The sequence below is a fragment of the Sycon ciliatum genome, chromosome 1 (assembly GCF_964019385.1).
Source record: "Sycon ciliatum chromosome 1, ocSycCili1.1, whole genome shotgun sequence".
NCBI lineage: Eukaryota > Metazoa > Porifera > Calcarea > Leucosolenida > Sycettidae > Sycon > Sycon ciliatum.
The window spans coordinates 80,447,718-80,459,634 of record NC_088643.1 but is presented as its reverse complement, the minus strand read 5'-3'; the positions used below and the strand labels follow the sequence as shown (position 1 = coordinate 80,459,634).

The window sequence follows — 11,917 nt, the reverse complement described above, 5'->3', positions numbered from 1 at the left end:
CAAAATTGGCCAGATGGGCATTGTGCTTGTGTATGCGCATCCCGGCATTGTATAGACCCTGCGGCGCATGCTTGTACAAACTTCGAGTTGAGTATCTTTCTGAATACATGACTATTATTTTGAAGTTATCACGCCACCGAACGCACTTGCGCCCAGCACCTCGAAGGCAGTCCGCATTGCTGGTTGTGTGTGATAGTTCGCGAGCGTGGGGAAAATGACACCTCCCGTGGCCTTGCCGGCAAAGAACAGCAGCGAGAGCTTTCTATGCAAATGAATTTGTTTGAGCATCGTGGCTTGCAATACCAGCAGCGCTGTGCGAATTTTCTCCCACCCCGACAACCCGCTTTTAAGTTCCAGGTGGATGATAGCGGGCAACTTGAGCAACAGATCCCCCAAATATCCAATTTCGGGGTGTATATAACCGGGGGGGGGGGGGGGGGGTTATATACTCTTGGTACCAGATATCACTATTTTTCAAAACGAAACAGGCCTCGGCCCACCTCCACTGGCTCCAGTGCTAGTGCAGTACAGGTCTCCCCCATAGGCCATACACCCACGCAACAGTACTCGTAGCCCAGTACGAGTAGTAGCTAGTAGGTCTACGAGGCTACTGTACTCGCGCGATTAGCGACCTCTTGAATAGTGCCCCAGTCTCTCAAAGAGCCAGTGAAAAATATAGCCCTCTCTTGAATAGTGCCCCCCCCCCCCCCCCCCTCCCCGGGCTTGTAACCAAGCTCATGTGCATGTTTGGTGTTCTTTCTCTAATGTTCTTGTCCATGTCATTGCACTGGTGGTTCCAGGATCAAAATCACAGCTCTTGTTGCCGTTTCTGTTGAGTCGTGATAGTTTACATGTAAACATTAGAGGGGAAGTATAGCCTGTTTGAGCGCGTTTCTGTCACTCGAGTTGAACCTTGGTGTGAAAGTAAAATTTAAAACTGTGGACCCTGCACTGGGCCTGCACAGGCGCTAGGCACGGTGACCAGGTGACTGGTGTACGCATGAGCACGTGAACGCTTATTCAACCATGTTCGATTGGGAATAAGGGCTGAACACTGCATCGCAGCCTTCTCGGACCAAAACCAGTCGACTTAGCGTCCAAAAGACTACAACATATGGGCCAATCGCATTGATCTGTGCTTTTATAAGAACGAAACGGCGCCTTTAGTGACATTTTGCATACTCAATACCCATCTAGTAAGGCGCAGCCACCCAGTTTGGGTGGAAGTGGCTATTTCGGTTGGGAATAAAGGAGGAAGGGAGTGTCTCAGCTTCCTCGGACTAAGACCATTCGACTCAGCACCCCAAAGACTACAACTGCCGGATCATCGTCGGACGTAAACTTGATTACCAGCATTGAAAAAGATAGTGCCTCCCCTGTACTCGTACTTGTACACTCGTACTTGTACACTCGTGCTCTCTCTCCCTCTCCCTCTCCCTCTCCCTCTCCCTCTCCCTCTCCCTCTCCCTCTCCCTCTCCCTCTCCCTCTCCCTCTCCCTCTCCCTCTCCCTCTCCCTCTCCCTCTCCCTCTCCCTCTCCCTCTCCCTCTCCCTCTCCCTCTCCCTCTCTCTCTCTCTCTCTCTCTCTCTCTCTCTCTCTCTCTCTCTCTCTCTCTCTCTCTCTCTCTCTCTCTCTCTCTCTCCGAGTCTCTCCGAGTCTCTCCGAGTCTCTCCGAGTCTCTCCGAGTCTCTCCGAGTCTCTCTCCTGCGCATAAAATCTAGACTGACAACCTGCTTGTTAAATCATGCACCTGCTTTCAGGCGTAAAAACCCTGTTGTAGAGGTCTCAGTCCTCATTTGTTAGACTTACCTGTCTTTATAAATGTAACTTACTCTCTCTCCGAGTCTCTCTCTCTCCGAGTCTCTCTCTCTCTCTCTCCGAGTCTCTCTCTCTCTCTCTCTCTTGGATAGTGCCCCATCATGATAATCTACGTAGTCTACTCTTTGATCTTGCCGAGTCTTGCCTGTGTGTATATGGGGCATTTATATGCGCACTACGCAGCTCTTCCGGAATGAGGTGAGGCTGCCAGTGCTGAACCACACTACGGTGCACTGTGAAACTGTGAACTGAAGTCAGTGAAGAACCGGAAACACTCGTCAAAAAAGACACAGCTACAGGCGCACAGTACACACACGGTACGTGAAGCTCATAGACTCTACGGTGCACTTCAATTTGTAGATCGCAGCTTTTGGGCCAACCGCGCTGTGTATTATCCATTTCGTTCAGTTTCTCCTTGCTGGAGATGCCTTGGAATTAGTCTTCTTTCTCCCTATCCTAAGCCAGTCTTGCATTTTCAGTGTATTCGTAGTGTAGGCGTTAGGCGTTAGGCCTGGAAGATGGCAAACCCTGAAGTTCCCCGCTCTAACCTGCTTAGTAATGAGGAGAATCAGAAGATCATCTCGCTTTTGGGAAACCGCCGAGTTGCAATGGCGATCACAGTTTGCCAATTGCACAAAGCTCAGCCCCAGCCGACACAATGGACGCACACGAACACTGGTGTTATTGTCTTTGTCAAGGACAACCCAAAGAAGAGCTACTATATTCGTTTGATAGAGATGGAGGACTACAAAGTCGTTTGGGATCAAGAACTGTTCAGTCAATTTTCCTACAAGAAACCGAAGCCATATTTCCACATGTTTCAAGGCGATAACTGCACGATCGGTCTGAATTTTGCAGATGAGGGGGAGGCAATGAATTTTGCACAGGAGTTGGAGAGGAAGATTTCCCAACGCCAGGAGAGGCGTATGGCAAAGCAGACGAATAAGAAGCCTGTCGCCACAAAGCCAGGGCCGCCTACACCTACTCCTTCAAAGCCCCCACCACTTCCAGCAGCAACACCAGAACCAGCCCCTAATACAATGAAGTCCAGTAAGAAAGACCCTTCACCTTCATTCTGGGGCAAGAAAGATGATAAAAAATCAAAGAAAAACAAGGACGGCAAAGGCAAGATCAGGAAAATCGACATTTCCGGTCCGAGTAACTTTCAGCATCTGTCACATATCGGCTGGGATCCCGTGAGCGGATTCGACTCCAATAACATTGCACCAGAATGGAAGCGTTTGTTTAGCGCTGCTGGTGTTACCGAGGAGCAGATGCAGGACCGAGATACGGCTGAGTTCATTCTCAACTACATTGAGCAGCATGGTGGCATAGAGCAGGCTGTGCGTGAGATGGACAGCAATGGTGGTCTGGGGGGCCTGGGCGCCGCCATGGCACCACCTCCACCAGCACCAGCAGCAGGGGGACAGCGTGGTGGCCCCCCTCCACCACCACCCAGCTCGCGAGGAGGTCCACCGCCTCCACCGCCGCCGCCATCACATGGTGGTGGGGCACGAGCTCCACCGCCACCGCCGTCTTCCCGTTCTGGTCCACCTCCTCCGCCATCGTCCGGAGGTGGAGCTGCACCACCACCTCCTCCACCGCCGCCAGCAGCACCGACACCACCACCACCTCCACCGTCAGGAGGTGGGCCACCGCCCGGTGGAGGGCCACGACCCCCACCAGCCGCTGCGCCAAGCGGTGGTGGTGGTGGTAGCCGCGGTGGTCTGCTTGACTCGATCCGCGCTGGTGCATCACTCAAGAAGGTTGAAGCTGGTTCAGGCGTCGCCTCTACGAAGGATGAGCCGGAAGCAGCCGGTGGAGGTGGTATGGCGAATGCCCTTGCCAAGGCCTTGGCTGATCGTAGCAAGGTCATTCACTCCGACAATGAAGATGATGAGTTTGATGATGATGACGAGGACTGGGAGGACTAGATATGCTATTAACTTGTACTCACTTGATGTGCTCTATGCACTTGTCTTGACCATACACACAGATGAAAATTTCGAACTTGTCTTCTGGATCGAATGGTGGTGGGAGTCTTGGTTCAAGGGAGGGGGGGGGGGGGGGCAGTGCAATGTTCACATGCACAATTCAGTGCGTTCCACTCCTGAAAATTCGGACAGATGATGACATTAGACACCCTTAGCAAAAAACGTTATGTTGTAACGGTACTATCGTAAGGGGGGAAATACCGTGATTTGGGTTCGACCTTTAGCAAGATGCACGCTATTTTTAGTACGCTGTTGCCACGAGAATACAGTCAGACCTCGCTTATCCGGTCCTCTTTTATCCGGATCCCTCGCCATCCGGAAGAAAATAGTTGGTTACAAATGTACAGCATATGCCATGCTTACATACAGTATGTGTGTTCGATTATCCGGTTCCCTCGCCTATCCGGATATTTTTGTGGAAAACGGATGTGTGCGGTTATGCGAGGTCTGACTGTACCTTTGATTTCGCGCGGTACAACCATTTTTGTCACCATAGACGCGATACAAGGTGAAATGCGTACGGACTATGCAATATTTGGCTAAAACACGTACCGTTGGTCACAACGATAAATCAGCCACCATAACGTTTTTACGCTGCAGCTTCAACGCTATTTGGATGATCAAGGTACGAGTACCGTAATATATAGCGTCACCATTGTTTGCTAAGGGTGTCTACTATCCGGAAATATCAACATTTTTCCGGGAAACAAAGTAGTAGCCCTCGAATGAAATTGAAATATCCAGAACCCCTGATCTCCGAGCTATGGGTGCTCTCCGCGGCGCGCTGCCTTCATTTGTCCTCACAGAATAACGCGGACGAAATCCTATAATTATGCGGGCGAAAACAGGCCATTATGCGGCAAATATGCGGGATTATGCGATCATTATGCACGATTTCTCTGTCATTTGTACAACTTTAGCATGCAGTTTCATGTCAGTATACAACTTTGTCGTACAAACTCATGCACCGGTACGACTTTGTAGTACATTTTCAACATCCTGTACTATTTATTTTCTTGTACATTTCCATGAATAACGCGGGTTTTATGCAAAATCTCTCGAAAACGCGGATGACAGCCAATAACGCGGAAAATTGCGCGTCCGCGGAATCCTGTGGGGACAGCTTCATCACGAAGTGAAATAATGACCAAGCTGCCTGAATTAGAGTTCCTAAGGTTTAGCCACAACGGTTTCAAGCGTAATACGGTAAGTTCAAAGGCAATGCCTGTGTGTGACACGTCACACAGCCACACAAAATCTCCAAGAAAAGTGGACTTGTAAGCAGACAATGTATGTAGGCAGCACGCCACACGAGACCCCACAATTATGTAGAGTTTCATACTCTTGGGGTTACTGTATACGGTAAGCAGAAATATTCGTCTGGAATTTAATTTCGTCTTTTTCGTCCAAGGAGCTTTTGGACTAAATTAAAGGCCGGACTAATGTCGATTTATCCAGCTTTTCAATACACTCTTATGATCCATGGACGAAATTTACAACCGGACGAACTCCCTTTCTTTGGAGTTGGACAAAATTATTGACAGACGAAATTTTCTCCCTGACCTGCTTCACCGGGTATTCTCCTATGCAGCTAACGATGCATGGGCCCCATGAGGTACTCAACATCCCACCAAGCTTGAAGGCTCTACAGACTTTCAAGGCCAAGGTCCACTAGCAATCTCTGCCATGTTTTTTCTGCAGTGTTTTCCAATGACGAATTTATAGTAAAGAAAAGGAACAAGGAACTACAAGCTACGCTATAATGCCCACTAACACCACCAGTTACTTGACAGTCATGCGATAACATTGCACAAAAACTGACCGACAGTACTGACGTTCAACAACTAACTGGCTATCAGCTCTAGCACATCTTGGGTGCGCACTCGAACAGCCTTCCAACTTGGAAGGTTCTAAGTTATATGAAAACATAAGAGGGGAAGGTGAGCGCAACCAAGACAAGCGCAAGCTGAAAGTCTCAGCTGTGAAGGACGTTGGCGGATGTACATGCATGTTGATGACGATACTGGCAAGACCATTTGACAATACGGTCAAACCATGATTCAAGGACGCATAGCAACATACTCGTGACACAACTTGCGTGGCTCTAAAGATTCAAAGATTGAGGGAAAGCTAAGCGAACATGAACCATGAACCATGAACCATGAACCATGAAAAACCGAACGCCTCGGTTAAACAGAACTGTACATAGACTATGACAATTTAGATGGATAACAAGCAGCAGTAACAAGCAGCAGTAACAAGCAGCAGTAACAAGCAGCAGTAACACGCGGCAGTAACACGCGGCAGTAACACGCAGCAGTAACACGCAGCAGTAACAAGCAGCAGTAACAAGCAGCAGTAACAAGCAGCAGTAACAAGCAGCAGTAACAAGCAGCAGTAACAAGCAGCAGTAACAAACAGCAGTAACAAGCAGCAGTAACAAGCAGCAGTAACAAGCAGCAGTAACAAGCAGCAGTAACAAGCAGCAGTAACAAGCAGCAGTAACAAGCAGCAGTAACAAGCAGCAGTAACAAGCAGCAGTAACAAGCAGCAGTAACAAGCAGCAGTAACAAGCAGCAGTAACAAGCAGCAGTAACAAGCAGCAGTAACAAGCAGCAGTAACAAGCAGCAGTAACAAGCAGCAGTAACAAGCAGCAGTAACAAGCAGCAGTAACACGCAGCAGTAACACGCAGCAGTAACACGCAGCAGTAACAAGCAGCAGTAACAAGCAGCAGTAACAAGCAGCAGTAACACGCAGCAGTAACAAGCAGCAGTAACAAGCAGCAGTAACAAGCAGCAGTAACAAGCAGCAGTAACAAGCAGCAGTAACAAGCAGCAGTAACAAGCAGCAGTAACAAGCAGCAGTAACAAGCAGCAGTAACAAGCAGCAGTTTCACACGGCGATCGTTTCGACGTATATAAGGACGGCTCATCAGGTGTGGAAGGATAGACGATAGATGAATAAGCAGCAGTAACAAGCAGCAGTTTCACACGGCGATCGTTTCGACGTATATAAGGACGGCTCATCAGGATAGACGATAGATGAATAATTTATAGTAAAGAAAAGGACCAAGGAACTACAAGTAACAGTTATGCTATAATGTCCACTAACACCACCAGTTACTTGACAATCAGCTCATGCGATAAAATTGCACAAAACTGACCGATAGTACTGACGTTCTATTCATGAATCGTGGTTTGACCATATTGTCAAATGGTCTTGCCAGTATCGTCATCGACATGCATGTTCATCTGCCAACGTCCTTCACAGCTGAGACTTTCAGCTTGCGCTTGTCTTGGTTGCGCTCACCTTCCCCTCTTATGTTTTCATATAACATAGAACCTTCCAAGTTGGAAGGCTGTTGGAGTGCGCATCCAAGATGCGCTAGAGCTGTTAGCCAGTTAGTTGTAGAACGTGAGTACCGTCGGTCAGTTTTGTGCAATGTTATCGCATGAGCTGATAGTCAAGCAACTGGTGGTGTTGGTGGACATTGTAGCGTAACTTGTAGTTCCTTGGTCCTGTTCCATTTTTATTCACTTTGCATCATTAGGTAGTCTGTTATGATTTCCTGGTTTCTTATTTAGTTTACATGTAGTCATCATTCAAATTATTAGTTGGTGCAAGTTTAGCGCAAAGAGTGTGATACCCTCTTCTGTTTGTTCTGCTGTCCAAGTTCTTCTGCAACACCCCATCCCCCTTTCCCCATCAGTTTACGATGCTTGATTGCAACGCCAACATCGAGGCCTCTGCTTGGTCGAGTTGCTCTGGGTACATTAGCACGCCGGTCCTACATCCCCTTCGTCTTGTTTTATGCTCTCATCCACATGTTTCCCAGTAGGGATGTGTAAAAATTGAAAAAAATTCACGGTTCGCGTCAGACTCGGCTAGAGGCCGAGTTTTCCGCATCCGTAGGAACACCCAGCCACCCTTCATGGATTTTAAAGCAGTGGGAGGTGAGAAGATCAGACCCACCAAAGTGGTCAAAGACAAAAATCCCATTCACTGCATCCCTGTGTAAAAAAAGTAATAATAAAAAATAAACATGGAAGCATTTTTGCAGCCGAAATCTAGCAACCCCCCTCCCCTTGTCGACGACAAATTTAGCGATGAGAACCTCAAGCTAGAAAACAGTATACTATGGATTGAAAGTGCTACGTCACAGCCAGCCCGGAGTCATGAGAACGCTGACTTTTGAATCCAGTTGGATCCAGTTTCGTGGTTTTCCTTCACAGCATAGTGACATATCCGCCGCTAGTGACTGGACTGGGCCCTCCTGACCTGTGTGCATTTCGCTCGGCAGAGTGGATCCTCGAAAGTCGCTATTGAACACAAATTTTGTCGTTAGATTTTGACACCCGACGTCATCTCTTTCAATCCTCCAGAGGTTATGTGATTCCATCATCAGTTGAGATGCTTTGGCAAAGTCACAGCACAGCACCATGGTACCAGCGATGCGTTGGTGACTCATGCTGCATACATACCGTACTGTCGGTCGCCGAAGAACTAGGGGTCGGTCTCCTAGCCTAGACTGTTCCTATTTCATGTACTGCAGTCCATGCGCAGTTCCGTCACTTTGTATACATTGGTATGCTGTGCTTGGTGAAATTCTAGCCTGGCCGTTCTTCGGCGCTACCCGACAGTACTGTACTGTAGCGCCCAGCAGCGGTCTGCTGACTCACGCTGTGTACTTAGCGCCAAGAGTGCATAAACAAGAGTATGCAACTGTGATCTCTTTTCTATGGGCCAGATGCGCGGTGCGCGCGCTGCCTTCATTACATCATTCAGCTGCAGTGTGGGCACTGCGGAAAATCAAACACCGCACTTTCCCTCTGGTTTGAAATGAACTTTCGTACGGAACTGGAGTTCACGTGCCAGAATTTAGAGATCGTGTAGGTGCAGGCACTGGCAGGCATAGTGGGATGGTCTAAGACCATGATTGAGAAACAGAGAGTACCAGGTTCAAGTCCTGCTTGGAAGCGGAAGGATTTTTTCCAGCCGTGCTGCGACCCACAGTTAATCGGGAACTCGTGGCCTGGCACGAGGGAAACATGGATGCAGTGAATGGGATTTCGGTCTTTGACCACTTTGTGGTGGGTCTGATCTACTCACCTCCCACCGCTTAGGAGCTGCATCTGCGCCTTGATCCAAGAGGGTGGTGGTGTTCCTGCCTTGATCCAAGAGGGTGGTGGTGTTCCTGCCTTGATCCAAGAGGGTGGTGGCGTTCCTGCGGATGCGGAAAACTGGGCCTTCGGCCGAGTCTCACGCAAACCGTGATTTTTTTAGGTGCTGGAACGAATCGACCAAAACCGGATGGGCTCCGTACAAGAAATTGTGGGTTTGAGTGCATGCTTTCAGAGCGCGATGGAGGCAAATTACGTAATGAAGGTAGCGCGCCGCGCACTGACCCACAACCACAGATGCATACTCTGGTTTATGCACTCTTGTTAGCACCCATAAGTGGTTCCGCTAGCTCACCCCATAATATCATTTGCCGACAACACGTAGTCTACAATAATGCTGAACTGAGGGACACAAACTCTCAAGTTTTGCATTTCACACAAAGAGTTTTGCCACATTATGGAGGAGGTTCCCTATACTATTTCAATATTATTTTTGAGCTTGGTGCAGGTGTATCTAAAAAGAGGAAAATTAAGAGTTCAAAAATATTCATGTTATCATCATGTTCAAGGTGCTGACTGCTGGTACAATGACAACTACTATCTGCAGTGCAGTATCAAACTTACTTGACTGATCCTGTTCCATTGGCATTACTCCTCCAGCTAGTGGCAGTAGCCTATAGTATAACGTTAGATGATTCAGATGACATGTGCTGCTACGCATTACCCTTCTCCAGCACACCTGCACTGTAGTTGTACTTGTACTAGTGTGGATGTAGTAAGGTTCTGTCATTGTGTCAACCATGGTCAACTCCTCAACTCTAGATTCACTGGCTCAGCCTCAGGCCAAAACTAGCAGAAGCAGAATATTGTCAGCCGGCTCAGCGAGCAGTATCAAGCTCTCGACGCCGGAGAGGCCGCGCGGGATGCCTCCCCTGCGCGCTTGCACGTGTGCGTGTTGCTAGCCCGTCGACGTCGTGCATGTATATGTGTGTGTGTGTGTGTGTGTACGTCGACGTGTGTGTGTGTGTGTGTGTGTGTGTGTGTGTGTGTGCCTGTAGTCCCTGTACTGTGCGTGCCATTCATGGCAGCTTAGATTAGCGCGCACCTCTACTGACAACAACATATCCGATACCATGGAGTGACGCTACTCGCTGCATAACAAGTGTTGCTGAGACAAGTGAGAGAGTGATGGGTGATGGAGCAGGCGAGTCTGGCCTGCCAAATAAAAAAAAGAATCAATAAATGTGTGTGAGTAGAGCTAGGCTGATCCACTCGCGCGACCTACTCATCACTGATCCAGATCGAGTGAAGTGGAGTAAAGAGCCAATGACTTGCAACGAGGGAGTGCATGATTTATGCGGTAGCATGCATTGTGTGATAGCTAGCGCAAGGTGTAGAAGCGAAAATTATTTGAGAGGACAGTGGCAGTTCGTGGGTGAAGTTAGTTCACCCTGTGTTTTCACGACGGCTGTTTGGCGAGCCTGCCCATCGTTGGGTACGATAACCTTCCTACGGTTTGCCTGACAGAGACGTGGATATGTCGCAGGGCAGCTCCACACGCCGTCCAGGTTCCTCGGGTGGATCGTCTCGTTCAGCGCATCAGCGACCGTTGCGTGCCACACAAACTTTCAGCCAGCATGGAGGTTCAGCTGCGTCGCAGTCAGCTCTACCTGCGTCTAGTGCGCCGAGCAGTGCTTCTGCTGACTGGAGCTCTGCAGCAGCAGGCAAGAAGAGACCATCTCCTTCTTCATCACCATTTTCGTTTCGCGTAGCATCCTCGCCTGATCCTAATAGTCGAAGTCGCAGTCCTGGTTCACCAGCAGCGTCAGCGGCGGGGAAAAGTAGTGCTGCAAAGATGCGCCGAAGTCCTGGCGCAAGTCCAGTACCGCTAGGGCGACAAGACAGGGAGATAGATGGTGATGGTGGAATGGGATCGTGGAGAACATCTCGACCAAGCAGTATTGACATGGCTACGGAGTGTAATTTAGATGCCAACAGCGCCAGTGTTGGTGCTGCAGGCTCTAGCAGTTCAACTAGCTATGCTGGCTTTATTGTGGCAGGATCACCCAATGCATTTACCCGCCTGCCCAGAGCTAATTCCCGTGCTAGTGTGGGCAGCGTGAGCTCAGAACTAGATGCCCTCGTGCTGGGGACTCCAAACGCGGAGCTGCTGGAGGCGACATTAGACGGCCGGCGCCCCCCGCTTGCTCATCTCGTGTCCCGGCACGGGTCAAATCCCAATGTATTTACGAGCACATCGACAATTTCCCCGGTCACCAGCAAATCCAGTCAAGCCAGTCCATCGCCAACTTGTTCAGTTGCCATACCCATCGGTAATGTATCAGACACGCCACGCTTCAGTCCATCGCCACAGATGCACCTGAGTCGGCGTGGTTCGAATGAGTTTGAGTCGCCGGTTTTACCGACGATAGTACCGGTTGTCTCGGGCTCGTTCACGCGTCTGATGTCTGGCTCGCCAAAAGCATTTGATTGCAATCCGCCACAGCTCTGCTTGGCCACCGTGGCCAAACCGGCGGAACACGGCCGTTTTGCGTTTGCCGTGCCAGATCTGTCCAAAGAAGAGCCGGACGAAAGCAAGGTGAACATCACGTTTAGCCAGTCGACCGTCTTTCAGCAGTGCAGTGTCCGCGCTGTCCAGTAACGCCGCCACTGGGCACTGGCGGTGGTGGTCGCATTGCACAGATTACTTGATCTATCGGAACATGAACACAACCTGACATCAGTGCACAGGTATGGTATGTATATTGTATATGCACTGCAAACCCTGTGATTATGATTCATCTCACCACCTGAACTGCTATATTCGCTGTGTGCGATGTGAGACGAGCTTGCACACTACCTGCCGGTTACTGCTCAACTTTGAGAGGGATGCAGAGGAGGCCCCTCTGCATTTAGATGTCGCCGCAATGCTTGAAGAATTAGACTCCTCCAGATGAGTATTATGATATGTGTAGCACCCACA

At 49.4% G+C, this 11,917-nt stretch overlaps 2 protein-coding genes across 2 annotated transcripts; both read left to right on the top strand.

The window, feature by feature from the left end:
• The first annotated feature begins 2,082 nt into the window (after window positions 1-2,082).
• On the top strand, window positions 2,083-3,831 carry LOC135805771 (actin nucleation-promoting factor WAS-like). Its single transcript, XM_065319861.1, has one exon. The coding sequence runs from the start codon at window positions 2,337-2,339 to the stop codon at window positions 3,750-3,752; it is 1,416 nt and encodes a 471-aa protein (XP_065175933.1). The 5' UTR covers window positions 2,083-2,336; the 3' UTR covers window positions 3,753-3,831.
• A 6,640-nt stretch (window positions 3,832-10,471) lies between these two features.
• Window positions 10,472-11,596, top strand: LOC135807952 (uncharacterized). Its single transcript, XM_065321265.1, has one exon. The coding sequence runs from the start codon at window positions 10,472-10,474 to the stop codon at window positions 11,594-11,596; it is 1,125 nt and encodes a 374-aa protein (XP_065177337.1).
• The last annotated feature ends 321 nt before the right edge of the window (window positions 11,597-11,917 follow it).